Source organism: Oncorhynchus nerka, linkage group LG22 (genome assembly GCF_034236695.1).
Source record: "Oncorhynchus nerka isolate Pitt River linkage group LG22, Oner_Uvic_2.0, whole genome shotgun sequence".
Classification (NCBI taxonomy): domain Eukaryota; kingdom Metazoa; phylum Chordata; class Actinopteri; order Salmoniformes; family Salmonidae; genus Oncorhynchus; species Oncorhynchus nerka.
This window is the reverse complement of record NC_088417.1, coordinates 64,331,470-64,349,851: the sequence shown is the minus strand read 5'-3', so window position 1 is coordinate 64,349,851 and position 18,382 is coordinate 64,331,470. Positions and strand designations below refer to the sequence as shown.

General features: G+C 45.7%; 1 protein-coding gene across 3 annotated transcripts in view; it reads left to right on the top strand.

Annotated features, from left to right (window-relative positions):
- LOC115105488 (homeobox protein cut-like 1) overlaps nucleotides 1-18,382 on the top strand; it is a 262,216-nt gene that overhangs the window by 160,300 nt on the left and 83,534 nt on the right. For all 3 annotated transcript variants that reach the window (XM_029627594.2, XM_029627595.2, XM_029627593.2), the window contains exons 5-8: nucleotides 301-438; nucleotides 5,519-5,678; nucleotides 7,556-7,632; nucleotides 10,169-10,235. In XM_029627594.2, coding sequence (XP_029483454.2) covers nucleotides 301-438; nucleotides 5,519-5,678; nucleotides 7,556-7,632; nucleotides 10,169-10,235 — 442 coding nt within the window. The remainder of the gene's footprint in view (nucleotides 1-300; nucleotides 439-5,518; nucleotides 5,679-7,555; nucleotides 7,633-10,168; nucleotides 10,236-18,382) is intronic.

Here is an 18,382-nt window from a genome sequence, read left to right as displayed (position 1 = left end):
GACAGAGAGAGAGAGAGAGAGAGAGAGTGGTAGGGAGGGATGAATGGACGGGTGGGTCTTAGGATCTCCTCAATGAACCGATCTTCAGAACTACACTAATACTAGTCATATATACACCAAGCTGTTCCACTTTGAAGGGCTGCTCTGGTGTCAGACATGCATGGTGGATGTGCATAGTCCAATCCTGTGTAGTCTAATGATTAGTAATGTATATTGTTGACTTGTATAGTGATTAGTGATTTCTTGTGATTTGAGATGCATAATGAGTAGTAACATAAGTGTCCTCTCACGTCCCATCAGACCCTGTGTCGGCCCTGGAGGCTACCCAGCAGCTACAGCTGAAGGTCCAGAGGATGCACGACATTGAGACGGAGAACCAGAAGCTCCGCGAGACGCTGGAGGGCTACACCCAGGAGATTGCTGAGGTCAAGAACCACGGTGAGACTGAGACACACACTCTTATTTGGTTTTATTTTGGGTATATATATATATATATATATATATAAATACATCTTTAATAATTGTTATTATTAGGTATATTTTCCTTCACATACTCTTTGTACCTACAGTGCATTAGAAAAGTAATCAGACCCCTTGACTTTCTCCACATTTTGTTACGTTACAGCCTAATTTAAAAATGGATTCAATTAATTGTTTTCCTCATCAATCTACACACAATACCCCATAATGACAAAGCGAAAACAGAAATACCTTATTTACATAAATATTCAGATCCTTTGCTATGAGACTCGAAATTTACCTCAGGTGCATCCTGTTTCCATTGATCATCCTTGACAACATGATTGGAGTCCACCTGTGGTAAATTCAATTGATTGGACATGATTTGGAAAGGCACACACCTGTCTATATAAGGTCCCATAGTCAGTGCATGTTAGAGCAAAAACCAAGCCATGAAGCCAAAGGAATTGTCCGTAGAGCTCCGAGACAGGATTGTGTCGACGCACAGATCTGGGAAAGGATACAAAACCACTTCTGCAGCATTGAAGGTCCCCAAGAACACAGTGGACTTAATTTTTAAATGGAAGAAGTTTGGAACCACCAAGACTCTTCCTACAGCTGACTGCCCGGCCGAACTGAGGTCAGGGAGATGACCAAAAACCCGATGGTCAGTCTGACAGAGCTCCAAAGTTCCTCTGTGGAAAAGGGAGAACCTTTCAGAAGGCCAACCATCTCTGCAGCACTCCACCAATCGGGCCCTTATGGTAGAGTGGCCAGATGTTTTCCAGCGGAAGGGACTGGGAGACTAGACAGGATCAAGGAAAAGATGAATGGCGCAAAGTACAGAAAGATCCTTGATGAAAACGTGCTCCAGAGCGCTCAGGACCTCAGACTGGTGTGAAGGTTTTACCTTCCAACAGGACAACGACCCTAAGCACACAACCACGACAACGCAGGAGTGGCTTCGGGACAAGTCTCTGAATCTCCTTGAGTGGCCCAGCCAGAGCCCAGAGAGACCTGAAAATAGCTGTGCAGACATGCTCCCCATCCAACCTGAAGGCGCTCAAGAGGATCTACAGAGAAGAATGGAAGAAACCCCCCAAATACAGGTGTGTTAAGCTTGTAGTGTCATACCCAAGAAGTCTCAAGGCTGTAATCGCTGACAAAGGTGCTTCAACAAAGTACCGAGTAAGAGGTCTGAATACGTATTTAAATATGAAATTTAATTTAATTTTATATATACACATTTTGCACACAAAAAATTGAAACCTGTTTTTGCATTGACATTATTGGGTATTGTATGTAGATTGTTTAAAAAAAAATCTATTTTAGAATAAGGCTGTAACGTAACAAAATGTGGACAAATTCGTGGGTCTGAATTCTTTCATAATGCACTGCATACTGGACGAGAGTGATCAACTGGGTTTGAACCGGTGGGCCACAAAAGATGGTTGGCTTGCTGAGCTAAAGCCATAGGCATTAGCTCAGGGAGCTAACACAAGCATAGTTCACTGACCCTCTTACAATGGCAAAGACTCTCCATTGAGAGACTTATCAATGTTCAGCTGTCTTGGAAAGGGATGGAACACCACAGCGATCTGGTTAAAAGAATAGTATACTATATGTGCTATGTTAAAGGTTTGAAGATATCATCTGTAATACGGATACCGTTTCAATGGCCGATGTGCAAGGAGCTACAATTTTCAGAACCTCGCATCAAATGCCGTAAAACAGTTAACGGCTAACATCAAGTTAGTGGAGCATCAGTTGAACCAAAGTCCTTCCATAACCCCAAAATATACTGTAAATACTGAACAAAAATATAAAAGCAACGTGCAACAATTTCAACCAGTTACAGTTCATATGAGGACATCAGTCAATTGAAATACATTCATTAGGCCCTAATCTATGGATTTCACCAGACTGGGCAGGGGGGAGTCATGGGTGGGCCTGGGAGGGCATAGGCCCACCCACTGGGGATCCAGCAAATCAGAATGAGTTTTTCCCCACAAAAGGGCTTTATTACCGACAGAAATACTCCTAAGCTGTCCGGGTGGCTGGTCTCAGACGATCCCACAGGTGAAGAAGCCGCTTGTGGAGGTCCTGGGTTGTAGAGGTTATACGCAGTCTGTGGTTGTCAGGCCGGTTGGATATACTGCCAAATTCTCTAAAACGACGTTGGGGGGCGGCTTATGGTAGAGTAGTGAACAGTCAATTCTCTTGCAACAGCTCTGGTGGACATTCCTGCAGTCAGCATGCCAATTGCACGCTCCCTCAAAACTTTGAGATGTCTGTGGCGTTGTTGTGACAGAACTGCACATTTTAAAGTGGCCTTTTATTGTCCACTGCACAAGATGCATCTGTGTAATGAACATGCTGTTTAATCAGCTTCATGATATGCCACACCTTGTCAGGTGGATCGATTATCTTGGCAAAGGAGAAATGCTCACTAAAAGGGAAGTACGTTTGAGCGAAATCAGCTCTTTGTGCATATGTGACATTTCTGGGATCTTTTATTTCAGCTCATGAAACATGGGAACAACACTTTACATGTTGCGTTAATATTTTTGTTCAGTATAGATCCTTTTTAATAATGGCTCACCTCCCCCATAGCCCCTTTTATGACAGTAGCCCCTGGGCAGGCTTTTCAGGTGAAGCCCCATTGTATAGGCCTTCAAAGCCTTCGCTGATTTTTCTCTCAGAATAGCATGTGAAAGAAGTGGAGGAGAAGAGGGTAGGGGGGGGGGGGCTGCCCTCTCTGTCTTTGGAATTCCCCTCCCACCGAGAGCTAATTGACCCAGCTCAATAGCGGCAATGTTTTATTTTGCCATTGATTTTTATTTTCTCTCTCCTGTGCTCCGGTTAAGCTGCCGATCTCCCACCTCAGCGGTGGTGGAGTGGAGAATCACCCCCTCTCTCATTCTCTCTCTCTTTTCCATCCCTCTCTTCTTTCCTCTCTCTCTCTCCCTCTCTCGCGCGCATCCCGGCCCAGCCGAGGCCATTGATCCCCTGCAACCTAAATGTTTAAAGTTCAATTTAACAGTTAAGGGGAAAAGGGCTCAGAGGGGACTCATCGCCATTGATTATGTGTCAGGGCTGAAACGTCGGAGTTTAAATCACCGCAGAGGAGGAGGAGAGTGAGAGGGAGAGAGACAGAGCACCAGCGAGTGAGCTAGAGAGAAAAAAAGGAAGACAAGACAAGTACGAAGTGGGAGGGAAACTGAGAGCTCTCAGTCAGTAATACACTGTGATCTCGTGATCTATTAGCAAGCGCAAGGGCTTTGCCTATACACACTCTGCACATAGTGGAATAGACCCCCCCCCGTCCTTCTCCTACTTGGAGGATCCCTCAGATGCTCTCAGTGCTACTGACAATCCAGACCGAGCACATCAGGATGATTATGGCTTGGTACTTAATATCATGTTGGCACTGGTTTATCTCTTACCTGTTATCCTATCACTTACTGACTTTTTGAGTTCTCTCTCTCTCTGTCTCTGTCTCTCTCAATTCAATTCAAGGGGCTTTATTGGCATGGGAAACGTATGTTAACATTGCCAAAGCAAGTGAGGTAGATAATATACAAAAGTGAAGTAAACAATCAAAATGAACGGTAAACATTACACATACAGAAGTTTCAAAACAATAAAGACATTACAAATGTCATATTATATATATATATACAGTGTTGTAACAATGTACAAATGGTTATAGTACACGAGGGAAAATAAATAAGCATAAATATGGGTTGTATTTACAATGGTGTTTGTTCTTCACTGGTTGCCCTTGTGGCAACAGGTCACAAATCTTGCTGCTGTGATGGCACACTGGAATTTTACCCAGTAGATATGGAAGTTTATCAAAATTGGATTTGTTTTTGAATTCTTTGTAGATCTGTGTAATCTGAGGGAAATATATCTCTAATATGGTCATACATTAGGCAGGAGGTTATGTCTGCCTACGGCGTCAAAGCTTTCCTTAAGTTTGGGTCAGTCACAGGGGTCAGGTATTCTGCCACTGTGTACTCTCTGTTTAGGGCCAAATAGCATTCTAGTTTGCTCTGTTTTTTTGTTAATTCTTTCCAATGTGTCAAGTAATTATCTTTTTGTTTTCTCATGATTTGGTTGGATCTAATTGTGCTGCTGTCCTGGGGCTCTATGGGGTGTGTTTGTGTTTGTGAACAGAGCCCCAGGACCAGCTTGCTTAGGGGACTCTTCTCCAGGTTCATCTCTCTGTAGGTGATGGCTTTGTTATGGAAGGTTTGGAAATAGCTTCCTTTTAGGTGGTTGTAGAATTTAACGGCTCTTTTTTTCTCTCTCTCTCTCTCTCTCACTGTTCTCTCTCTCTCTCTCTCTCACTGTTCTCTCTCACTGTTCTCTCTCTCTCTCTCTCTCACTGTTCTCTCTCTCTCTCTCTCTCACTGTTCTCTCTCTCTCTCTCTCACTGTTCTCTCTCTCTCTCTCTCACTGTTCTCTCTCTCTCTCTGTCTCACTGTTTTCTCTCTCTCTCTGTCTCTGTTTTCTCTCTCTCTCTCTCTCTTCTCTCTCTCTCTGTCTCACTGTTCTCTCTCTCTGTCTCACTGTTCTCTCTCTCTCGGTCTCTCTCTCTCTCGGTCTCTCTCTCGGTCTCTCTCTCGGTCTCTCTCTCGGTCTCGGTCTCTCTCTCTCGCTGTCTCTCTCTGTCTCTCTCTCTCTCTGTCTCACTGTCTCACTGTCCTCTCTCTGTCTCACTGTCCTCTCTCTGTCTCTCTCTCTGTCTCTCTCTCTGTCTCTCTCTCTCGGTCTCTCTGTCTCTCTCTCTCTCTCTCTCTCGGTCTCTCTCGGTCTCTCTTTCTCTCTCTCGGTCTCTCTGTCTCGGTCTCTCTGTCTCGGTCTCTCTCTGTCTCGGTCTCTCTGTCTCGGTCTCTCTCTCTCTGTCTCTCTCTGTCTCGGTCTCTCTCTGTCTCGGTCTCGGTCTCTCTCTCTCTCGCTGTCTCTCTCTCTCTCTGTGTTTGTCTCTCTGTCTCTCTCTCGGTCTCTCTGTCTCTCTCTCGGTCTCTTTGTCTCTGTGTCTCTCTCTCAGAGGTCACAATTAAAGCACTTAAGGAGAAGATAGAAGAGTATGAAGAGACCCTGAAGAAGCAGGCCAAGGAGCTGGGCCAGGAGGAGAGGAGAGAGGAAGAGAAGGAGAAGAAAGAGGGCGAGGATGGGCAGCTCCACAACAACCATGCAGAGGAGTCGTGGTAAGCAGGAACGCCCCCTGTAGCCTGTACCGTGTTCTGCCACTACTCTGCTAGTGAGGACTGGCTGTGGAGGATAGGCTTACTAGTGTTTGCCAGCAGACAGAAACTACTGGCTGCAGTTTGTAGTATGAGCGACGGTTAGGCCCAGACGGAATACTCTTACAGCTGTTGTCTGCATATTTCCATACTTCCATGGTGAACCAATGGTTCTCTAAATTCTGTCCCTTCAGTCGTCTGGCCTTAACGATGGTCAGTCTCCTATATGTTTGCTTTGTAGGTAAGTCGGTGACCAACTTCAGTTCAAATTACGCCCATGGCTCACTGGAAGGTTGTCCGATACGTCAGGGTTGTTGTGAAGGGCACTGAGACGGACTCCCTATCACGTTGACATTTACACTTCCATTCAGCACTGGAGCTGAGCAGATATTGAATCCGGAATGAGAACTGGCAGTCATTTGTTTTTTTTACATTGTTTTACCATTGTATTCCTATTGAACTTGCTCCTAATCATAACTGAATGTGAGATATCTCGATTTCAACTCGAACCGGCTCTCCCTCAATGTCACACAATATTATATGATCCCATCAGTGTTTCCTGATGGAGGCATATGCAGCCTTTCCACAAGGATTTTATTGGGACCGCCCAACCCTAGCTATAATCCCTTTGCACCGTAATACCTTTTAATTCACTGCTGTTTGTTTACTCCTAAACCCCCCGGCATGGATGGTAATACCGCACTGAGCCTCCTGATCATCACTGCTGCCAGACTGTCACTCACAGGACAGGGACACAGTTCTGCTCTGTTATCTGTTACGTCAGAGGGCAACAATTACAGGCCATTGTAACCTGTCACCGCTGTCACCTTTTTTTTACCAAGCCGCCACCGTAGAGCACGACCCCGTTCTGCTACCTTGAATTATTCTGTTTCCTGGGAGGAAAAGAGGGAGAGAGAGAGTGGTCAAAATCTGCACAACCATTCAATGGGTCGGCTGTGATGTGTTGATTCAGGGTCTTTCTGCCTGGCATCAAGTGGTGTTACGAGTTGTAGTGACTGTAGCAGTAACGACAGATTACAGCGTGACAACTCTCCGCAGGGCGCAGGGTCACGAGTGGTGGGCACTAAAATTATGCTTATAGTGATTGGACACACTGCCCAACTCCCTGAACTCTAGCATCTCACCAGCTCTATTTTTAGGCCACACACTCTGGCTAGGTTGAGGATATGTAATATCTGGTGGTGTCTCACACACTATTAAACCTAAATATAGAGAGACTGTAGACATCCCAGATTATAAAACCGTATGTTCCAAGCGGGCTCCCGAGTGACACAGCGGTCTAAGGCACACAATCTCAGTGCTTGAGGCGTCACTACAGACCCTGGTTCGATTCCCGGCTGTATTACAACCGGCCGTGATTGTGAGTCCCATAGGGTTGGCGCACAGTTGGCCCAGCGTCGTCCGGGGTAGGGGAGGGTTTTGCCGGGGTAGGGGAGGGTTTTGCATGGGTAGGCCATCATTGTGAAATAAGAATTTCTTCAAATTCTTATTTACAATGACGGCCTACCCCGGCCAAACCCGCCCCTACCCTGGCCAAACCCTCCCCTACCCCGGCCAACGCTGGGACAATTGTGCGCCGCCCTATGGGACTCCCAATCACGGCCGGTTGTGATACAGCCTAGTATCAAACCATGGTGTCTATAGTGATGCCTCACGCACTGAGATGCAGTGCCTTAGACCACTGCACCACTTGGGAGCCCCAAGTTATGCTACATTAACCTCTTGAAATGTTGCTAAGCGAAAATGTTTCTTACGCAGTGGTGCTCTGCTAGCCTGTTCCCTCTCATAGCTAACTTGTATCTCTTCCTCTGTCCACACAGTCAACAACAGGAGAACCAGGAGTCTGCGGTGTCAAAGCTGGAGGAGGCAGACAGTAAGGCCCAGTCCCTACAGACAGGTAAACAGTTGCTAACCTTCTACACCCAGTTATAGTCTCACAGGTCCAATCCTAACTTGAGATCCACATGTATACTATCCCAAACCTTTGTATAAATGCCCCCAATGTGGCACAGTTAAGGCTCGCTTGGTGTCAACACACTCCTCAGCTGGCAGTATGTCTTTATGTTGACCCAGAAGAGGTAGCATCAGATGGTGGATTCTCCTCTGTCTCTCTCTTTCTATCTGTCCTTTTGGCTGGCTGGCTGGCTGACTACTGCCTAGTGAGTGACTAATCTAGGCCTGTCAACACTGTCCCAGTCCCCGCCCTATGCAGCCTTCTCCCTGCACTAGGACTGACAGTCCCTTGTCACAGCACATCAGCTCGAGTCCAGGCCCAGCCACTCGCCCTAGTATTGTAGCCTGCTGAGGAGAGAGAGGAGAGAGAGAGCTTATAGTACAAAAGCCCATGCTTAATTATGAGGTTTATGCTTAAAATATAATTTTATCACCATATGAAATTGGCAGCCAGGTTGGCAGTAGATGGTTATGATGGTTAAATTATCATAGCCTAATAATAGATACCCTTTGAAATAGTACCATTTGGTACATAAAGATACTAACAATTTTATTGGGTATTTAAGAAATAGTCAAAACAAACTATCAGAAAAGTACTAACTACTAGTATGTAATTTACTTACAAATAGCAGCTGTAAGAGGACTGTAAAATAAAGTTACCAGAGTTGTCTTAGGTTGTAAAACCTAAGATGAGGCTTTTCTAGAATCCTTACCTCATGTAGCTGGAGGCAGTGAGGCCTCACTCAGTCCTTACAGGAATCTATAGAGGGCAGCATGTTAGGGCCTAGCAGTAGTACTTCTTCCATCCAACCACCGCTGGTCTGTATGTTAGGGCCTAGCAGTAGTACTTCTTCCATCCAACCACCGCTGGTCTGTATGTTAGGGCCTAGCAGTAGTACTTCTTCCATCCAACCACCGCTGGTCTGTATGTTAGGGCCTAGCAGTAGTACTTCTTCCATCCAACCACCGCTGGTCTGTATGTTAGGGCCTAGCAGTAGTACTTCTTCCATCCAACCACCGCTGGTCTGTATGTTAGGGCCTAGCAGTAGTACTTCTTCCATCCAACCACCGCTGGTCTGTATGTTAGGCCTAGCAGTAGTACTTCTTCCATCCAACCACCGCTGGTCTGTATGTTAGGGCCTAGCAGTAGTACTTCTTCCATCCAACCACCGCTGGCCTGTATGTTAGGGCCTAGCAGTAGTACTTCTTCCATCCAACCACCGCTGGCCTGTATGTTAGGCCTAGCAGTAGTACTTCTTCCATCCAACCACCGCTGGTCTGTATGTTAGGCCTAGCAGTAGTACTTCTTCCATCCAACCACCGCTGGTCTGTATGTTAGGGCCTAGCAGTAGTACTTCTTCCATCCAACCACCGCTGGTCTGTATGTTAGGGCCTAGCAGTGTAGTACTTCTTCCATCCAACCACCGCTGGTCTGTATGTTAGGCCTAGCAGTAGTACTTCTTCCATCCAACCACCGCTGGTCTGTATGTTAGGGCCTAGCAGTAGTACTTCTTCCATCCAACCACCGCTGGTCTGTATGTTAGGCCTAGCAGTAGTACTTCTTCCATCCAACCACCGCTGGTCTGTATGTTAGGCCTAGCAGTAGTACTTCTTCCATCCAACCACCGCTGGTCTGTATGTTAGGCCTAGCAGTAGTACTTCTTCCATCCAACCACCGCTGGTCTGTATGTTAGGGCCTAGCAGTAGTACTTCTTCCATCCAACCACCGCTGGTCTGTATGTTAGGGCCTAGCAGTAGTACTTCTTCCATCCAACCACCGCTGGTCTGTATGTTAGGCCTAGCAGTAGTACTTCTTCCATCCAACCACCGCTGGTCTGTATGTTAGGGCCTAGCAGTAGTACTTCTTCCATCCAACCACCGCTGGTCTGTATGTTAGGGCCTAGCAGTAGTACTTCTTCCATCCAACCACCGCTGGTCTGTATGTTAGGGCCTAGCAGTAGTACTTCTTCCATCCAACCACCACTGGTCTGTATGTTAGGGCCTAGCAGTAGTACTTCTTCCATCCAACCACCGCTGGTCTGTATGTTAGGGCCTAGCAGTAGTACTTCTTCCATCCAACCACCGCTGGTCTGTATGTTAGGGCCTAGCAGTAGTACTTCTTCCATCCAACCACCGCTGGTCTGTATGTTAGGGCCTAGCAGTAGTACTTCTTCCATCCAACCACCGCTGGTCTGTATGTTAGGGCCTAGCAGTAGTACTTCTTCCATCCAACCACCGCTGGTCTGTATGTTAGGGCCTAGCAGTAGTACTTCTTCCATCTAACCACCGCTGGTCTGTATGTTAGGGCCTAGCAGTAGTACTTCTTCCATCCAACCACCGCTGGTCTGTATGTTAGGGCCTAGCAGTAGTACTTCTTCCATCCAACCACCGCTGGTCTGTATGTTAGGGCCTAGCAGTAGTACTTCTTCCATCCAACCACTGCTGGTCTTCCTTCAAAATGCCTCATTTGTTTTTTTCAGCACTTGAAGCAACTCAGGCAGAGCTTTTGGACCTGAAGAGCAAGTATGACGAAGAGTCAACATCAAAGTAGGTCCCAGTTCCTTTGCTTCACACTGTTGCATTTGTGACACACACACGCACACTCTCGAAATCCCCAGAGTCTTGGTTGCTGTGCGCCTTTGATTAGGAGATTTTTAAAAACCCGCTGTGGTTGCCATCTGCAGTAATTGCACCTGAATCTATGGAAAATCTGATTCCCTGTAATAACCCACCTCATTCTATAATCATACATCACATTACCCTTTCATACTCAGTCATGTTCTCTCATCTGATCCTAGATCAGTGTACTGCTAGTCATCCAGCCCTGCCCACCCTGAAAGGAATGGAATATAATGTCTATAATTGCTCACCATAACGATGCTGAGTACAAAGTAGTCCCCAGGATTTATCACTGTTTGGCTCTATGATTCATATCAAAGTATTCATAATCGACATGGAGGCTTCTTAGCTCTCTTCAACCTGAATGAGTGGGAAGAGTTGTTGTTGTAATAGTGAGGAGGAGGGTGGAGTAGTCTGGGATGGGTAGAAAATTGTTAGTTACAAGGTTTAGTGTGTGTGTGTGTCTACTAAATACACTGTGGTTACATGTACTGTATGTACATACAAGGTTTAGTGTGTGTGTGTGTGTCTACTAAATACACTGTGGTTACATGTACTGTATGTACATACAAGGTTTAGTGTGTGTCTACTAAATACACTGTGGTTACATGTACTGTATGTACATACAAGGTTTAGTGTGTGTGTGTGTCTACTAAATACACTGTGGTTACATGTACTGTATGTACATACAAGGTTTAGTGTGTGTGTGTGTCTACTAAATACACTGTGGTTACATGTACTGTATGTACATACAAGGTGTATGTGTGTGCTCGCATAGTAAACTAAAACAAAAGTTAAAATTGGAAATATTTAGTAACCTGAAATAAAAATGCAAACGAAAAACAGTTGTAAAACTATACTGAAACTGTTATCTTTGACGGCAAAATTTATTAAAATAAAAAACTTCATAAATTATGTTTAGTTTAAAAAAAATGTATTCTAAACTTTGGGCAAAAATCTAATGGCGTTTTCAAGCTTCTGAATCTGGTGGGTAAACACTGCCAGTAGATACGCAAAACAAATGATGTGGATACCCCTTAAAATGTGTAGATTCGGCTATTTCAACCACACCCATTGCTGACAGGTTTATAAAATACAGCACACAACCATGCAATCTCCATAGACAAACATTGGCATAGAATGGCCTACACTGTAAGAGCTCAGTGACTTTCAACGTGACCCCATCATAGGATGCCACCTTTCCAACAAGTCAGTTCGTCACAATTTCTGCCCTACTAGAGCTGCCCCAGTCAACTGTAAGTGCTGTTATTGTGAAGTAGAAAGTCTAGGAGCAACAACGTCTCAGCCACAAAGTGGTAGGCCACACAAGCTCACAATGGGAACACCGAGTGCTGAAGTGCATAGCTCGTAAAAATTGTCTGTCCTCGGTTGCAACACTCACTACCGAGTTCCAAACTATCTCTGGATGCAACCTCAGCACAATAAATGTTCGTCGGGAGCTTCATGAAATGGGTTTCCATGGCCGAGCAGCTGCACACAAGCCTAAGATCACCATGCGCAATGCCAAGCATCGGCTGGAGTGGTTTAAAGCTCGCCCACATTGGATTCTGGAGCAGTGGAAACGCCTTCTCTGGAGTGATGAATCACACCATCTGGCAGGCCCACGGACAAACCTGGGTTTGGCGGATGCCAGGAGAACGCTACCTGCCGCAATGCATAGTGCTAACTATAACATTTGGTTGAGGAGGAATAATGGTCTGAGGCTGTTTTTCATGGTTTGGCTAGGCCCCTTAGTTCCAGTGAAGGGAAATCTTAACACTACAGCATAAAATGCCATTCTAGACGATTATGTGCTTCCAACTTTGTGGCAACAGTTTTGGGAAGGCACTTTCCTGTTTAAGTATGACAATGCCCCTGTGCACAAAGCGAGGTTCATACAGAATTGGTTTGTTGAGATCGGTGTGGAAGAACTTGACTGGCCTGCACAGAGCCCTGACCTCAACCCCATCAAACAACTTTGGGATGAATTGGAATGCCAAATGCCAGCCAGGTTTAATCGCCCAACATCAGTGCCGACCTCATTAATGCTCTTGTGGCTGAATGGAAGCAAGTCCCCGCTGCAACGTTCCAACATCTAGTAGAAAGCCTTCCCAGAATAATGGAGGCTGTTATAACGGCAAAAGGGGGACAAACTCCGTATTAATGCCCATGATTTTGGAATGAGATGTTCAACGAACATGACGAGCACTGAGAACAGCTTGTGAAGTTGCTGGAGCCGGTCGCAATCCACAACGACCAACTTGTTGACCAGTGACTGGGCCAAGCTAGAGCAGCTTGTGAAGTTGCTAGAGTCTTTCGCAATCAACACCGACCAACTTAAAACTAACAGCCAGTCACTGTCTTGATCTGGTGCCGTGCCTTCTCAACCTTGAGGCACACTTGCAGTCAACTACTGTTATAAAACAGTTGGCACAGGTCCTCCTGAAGTCATTGCGTGAGTGCTTCGCGTGTATACTGAATCCTCCGACAGCTATCTTCGATCCAACCCCTGCATCAGCTTGCCTGATGGACCCAAGTGCGTCTCAGAGATGGAGATGTACTTCAGCAAATCAGAGAGTACAGCCGTGTAGCAGCAGGACCCCAGGAAGATGCCAGCACAATGAATCGAGCAAGCATCTGGACCACAGTACTTCAGAAATAGCTTCCTCGCAACAAATTGTGTCTGAGGGTCAAACTGACTGGGGATGAAGTGTCCCGTGTGAGCTGTGGAAATACCTGGGAAAGGTACAGAGTCACCTCTCCACTTCTGGCAGGCAAGGATGGTTGTTTATCCAAAGCCCTGTGGCACTGGATGTGGTTTCTGCCCTTGCATCCCAACCGTGTGTGGAGAGATGATCTTCTTTCTGTGGACAACTGTCATCAGGCTTGAGGAACCAAACGACCACCTATCTGAAACGCAGAGCCTTGACGATAAACCAGAACATCTTGTTTGGTTTGAAAAGAAACACACACACACACAAGCTGGCTGGCTGTGAACTAATATAAGTGTTGTGTTGGTTATGTTTTTGCTGTTGCAGCTGTTTTTAAGAACCCTATTTGAAGGGGTTAGTCAGTGATGCATGTTTAATATTACATAAAGGGAATGGGTGATAGCTAGTCAGTTGTACAACTGAATGCATATAACTAACATATCATGTCAAATGTGCCATGACTTCATTTGTTGTTTTTTCCTCTCTTTATCAGATAAAGGGAAGGTACTTGATTCTTCTTACATCTACTACTAAAGTTTAAAAAAACATTGAATTGGTGTTAACCTGGGCAAGAGTGTTTCCTTCCACCATATTTCTTGCATTAGTCTAAGCGCTTATCCTTTAAATCCAAGTCACATTAGGATTGATTTATAATTTAAACCTAACCAAATCAATGTAATGGCTTAAGCCTGTGTTAGCACAGGCTGTGCCATTGTGAACTTAAATGGCTCCTAGCCTCCCGCGCATAAGCTACTTTCTGTCCCTAACACTAAAACTAAGACAAACTAAATAATATAAAAACGAAATAGAAACGTTTTTATCAAACTGAAGCTAAATCAAAACTATTAAATCAAATGCTATAAACGAACTGAAACTAAACTGAATTCCAAATAAAAATCTAAAAATAAATAGAAATATCACATAACTCACATAACTATAATAACCTTGGCGCATGCATACAGCTACTGTATGCGTCTCTATGGCAATGTGCCTATGCCCATATAGTGTACAGTACGAACTAACATGGCAGACTCTCTCTGACTGTAATATCGGTGTCTGTGGCACCGCCTGTGGTCCCGGGACAGGCAGTGCGCAGGCGGTAATTTGCGTGTCAGCCTGTCACAGTGGAATGCTGCCTGTTGCTGCGCCCGGCCGCACACCCACACTCCTCCTCTTGGTCTCGCGTTGCTATTTCAGGGTCCATATCCCACCCAGCCAGGCTCCTGGAAGCAACTTAATTATAGCAGTGCTAACCAAATGAAAGGTGCTGTTGCCAGGCCATCTACGCAGATAAAAACACTCACACCCGGGTTGCTTTTGAAGTGATCCAAGTCCCCATGGTATCAGCGTCAGTCACACGTACACAGTTTCTGGTCAGAGAGACATAGGATAGAGATGTATGTGTGTACGTGCTCACGTCCTTCAGATAGAGAATGGGTTTGGCTGTGACTGTGTGTATATTTGCGCATGCTTTGCATACTAAGAATGTGCTCCTTGAGTTCAGTGCCTTCTGTCTGGCAGACAGTGCTGTCATAGTAAGTGTGTGTGTGTGTGTCACTCTGATTGTCTTTCAGAACTAGTGAACCTAGTCTCTTCTCGACGCTAAACACCAGCGCTGCTCTGTTTCAGAGGAACAGAACAAGTTTCGCTTCTCAAACACTCCGCATTAGTGACAGGTTATTGCTGCAGCTCACTCTCTCTCTCACACACACGCACACACACACAGAGGACTGTATCTTCTCTCTGAGCTGCAGCTAGCTCTCTCTGTCCCCCCCTCCCTTTCACCATGTAGCTGAATCTGGGCCACTGTATTCTTGTCCTGGAGTGGCCCTGCTGACTGCAGTGGCCCTGACTGCACTGCAGTTTCTACCCACCACTCAATTCTCTCTGTCTACAGGTTTGGAGTCTGTGTTTAGAGTTGCCCTCTGTGACAGGCCAGCACTGTTGGGGCTATAGCTACAGGTCTGGAGTCTGTGCTTAGTGGTGGTCTGTGACAGCTCTTCTGCTCTGGGCAGGTTGTCACAGTGTGGAAGTGCCTGGCAGACGTAGGCAGTTTATCTAGACACTGACAGTGTCTGCCACAGTGACGTCTCATGTGGTCTAAAATCTAGAGAGTATTGTGGGTAGTCTTATGCTGACCTGTCATCTGGTGATGTTAACTATGGTTTGCACAAGGAGGTGTGTAGTCTCGTAGTCTATAATCTGGGAGTTTAGTCTTCTATAGTTCCTCATCCCGGACGAGCCCCCAGAAACAAATGCATCAATTTGGGGGCAACTGGACCTTGGTGACTAGTGGTTTGCTGTCTCTCTCTACTCCTGGTAGAGTGCAGTTGGTGGTCAGAGAAAAGCACTGCTCTCTCCCAGGTGATGCGAGAGTGGATTCTCCTGCTCAGGGCTTCCCAGGAGACTGACTTTCACCTCACACAGACAACCTCTCTCACACAGACAACCTGCCCCTCTTTACAAAGACATGACTGACCTCTATTCCTCTCACCTGAGGGAAAAGGATACTGCTTCATTGAGTCTGTTTTGTGTTTCTTATCAGAGCAGGGAAAACGTTTTGCTACTGGTCATTTGACCATCATAGTTGTTGTTTTTCCTGCCAACGGTGACGTATTATTGTGGTGAAGTTCAGGAGCATTATGTGCTAATATATAACTTACTCATAACATAGTTGTATGTAACCCTGTCTTCTCAAATGACTTAATTCAATTCTGTGGCTTAGAGGTCTAGAGGGCTTTCGGCTCGTTTCTTGAAACACAAGGCTTCATTTTGTGAGTGCAGTGATGTCATTTGACGAACAGGACGTGATTGACGAAGGGAGGAATTCTATCCTCTGAAATAGACCATTTAGGTAGCGGTTATCTGTCACCTCTGATGAAGTCACACACACAGAACGACTGACTCTGAAACTGCCAGGATCATTTCTTCTTCTCTTTTTTTTTTTATCTATCCAGGTTGATTAGTCTTCACTAACCTGGATCTAAAATATTCTTATTTCCAAGATGGATCTAGGGTCAACAAATGTACAAATATTGTCCACATGTTTCTAAATTTAGGGTTTAAACCCAAAGTGGGTCGCGACGTAAATGTACAATTATTTCATGAATTACTGGAATTGTTTTGGCCAAGTGCAACTGCGCTCATGGTTCAGAGCAGTCTCTGCTTAGTTTGGCAGCTGCGCTCATGGCTCAGAGCGGTCTCTGCTTAGTTTGGCAGCTGCGCTCATGGTTCAGAGCGGTCTCTGCTTAGTTTGGCAGCTGCGCTCATGGTTCAGAGCGGTCTCTGCTTAGTTTGGCAGCTGCGCTCATGGTTCAGAGCGGTCTCTGCTTAGTTTGGCAGCTGCGCTCATGGTTCAGAGCGGTCTCTGCTTAGTTTGGCAGCTGCGCTCATGGTTCAGAGCGGTCTCTGCTTAGTTTGGCAGCTGCGCTCATGGTTCAGAGCGGTCTCTGCTTAGTTTGGCAGCTGCGCTCATGGTTCAGAGCGGTCTCTATTTAGTTTGGCAGCTGCGCTCATGGTTCAGAGTGGTCTCTGCTTAGGTTGGCAGCTGCGCTCATGGTTCAGAGCTGTCTCTGCTTAGTTTGGCAGCTGCGCTCATGGTTCAGAGCGGTCTCTGCTTAGTTTGGCAGCTGCGCTCAAGGTTCAGAGTGGTCTCTGCTTAGGTTGGCAGCTGCGCTCATGGTTCAGAGTGGTCTCTGCTTAGGTTGGCAGCTGCGCTCATGGTTCAGAGCTGTCTCTGCTTAGTTTGGCAGCTGCGCTCATGGTTCAGAGCGGTCTCTGCTTAGTTTGGCAGCTGCGCTCATGGTTCAGAGTGGTCTCTGCTTAGGTTGGCAGCTGCGCTCATGGTTCAGAGCTGTCTCTGCTTAGTTTGGCAGCTGCGCTCATGGTTCAGAGCGGTCTCTATTTAGTTTGGCAGCTGCGCTCATGGTTCAGAGCGGTCTCTGCTTAGGTTGGCAGCTGCGCTCATGGTTCAGAGCTGTCTCTGCTTAGTTTGGCAGCTGCGCTCATGGTTCAGAGCGGTCTCTGCTTAGTTTGGCAGCTGCGCTCATGGTTCAGAGCGGTCTCTGCTCAGTTTGCCAGCTGCGCTCATGGTTCAGAGCGGTCTCTGCTCAGTTTGCCAGCTGCGCTCATGGCTCAGAGCGGTCTCTGCTTAGTTTGGCAGCTGCGCTCATGGTTCAGAGCGGTCTCTGCTTAGTTTGCCAGCTGCGCTCATGGTTCAGAGTGGTCTCTGCTCAGTTTGCCAGCTGCGCTCATGGCTCAGAGCGGTCTCTGCTCAGTTTGGCAGCTGCGCTCATGTTTCAGAGCGGTCTCTGCTTAGTTTGGTAGCTGCGCTCATGGTTCAGAGCGGTCTCTGCTTAGTTTGGCAGCTGCGCTCATGGTTCAGAGCGGTCTCTGCTTAGTTTGGCAGCTGCGCTCATGGTTCAGAGCGGTCTCTGCTTAGTTTGGCAGCTGCGCGAGTGGGAGAGGTAGAGGTAGATGCCCGTGTGCTTCTCTGTTTACCAGTTATTTTTCTTGAAGATCACTCCGTGACCCACGCGCTGCAGCACTGTCGTTCAAGCCACTGACTTGTTATTAGTGATGGGCATTACGGCTCTTTAAAAAGTCAAACATTTTGTGATAGTTTGACTATGATTGGTGTTAATTCTAATTAAATTATTTAATGAAATCGTACTCTACCTGAACCACAATGTATTTAAAAATGCATTGGTTTGTTATGAAAAATAATGCTGTTAAACATTTGCGTTTAAAGTATAACTTTTTAATGTATATAAACAAAGTGCATATAAATCTAACAATTCAAAACTAATACAATCTGAACAGCATAATAGAATATTGCACCATATCAAAGAAAAATAAATAACAATTTGCAAAACTGCAGCATCCAACAATTGAAATGCATGTAAAAAAATAAATAAATAAAAAAGTGTTTTAAAGGATGCTATTACACATGTGCATTTAAAGTATAACTTTTTTAATGTATATAAACAGTGCATATAAATGTAACAATTCAAAACAAATACAATTTAAACAACATTCTAAAATATTTCACCATATCAAAGAAAAATAAATAACAATGTGCAAAACTGCAGCATCCCACTTAAAACATTAAACTGGTCCCTCTTTTCTCTCCTTTATTGCCATGTTATAACCAGCAGCACACAGCAATGCTGACCATATTTGCTTTTGAGAGATTTTCATTCAGAAATGTAAGCTGCCTCACTTTCGAGGAGCTGATGCGGTTTCTTCTCTGAGTAATTATTTGTCCCGTTTGAGAAGACCCTCTGAGGGAACGGATGTGGCCACTATGCAGAGTCTCCCTGTCATGACTTTAGTAAGTCGTGGGTAGACAGAGGCCGTGTTCTT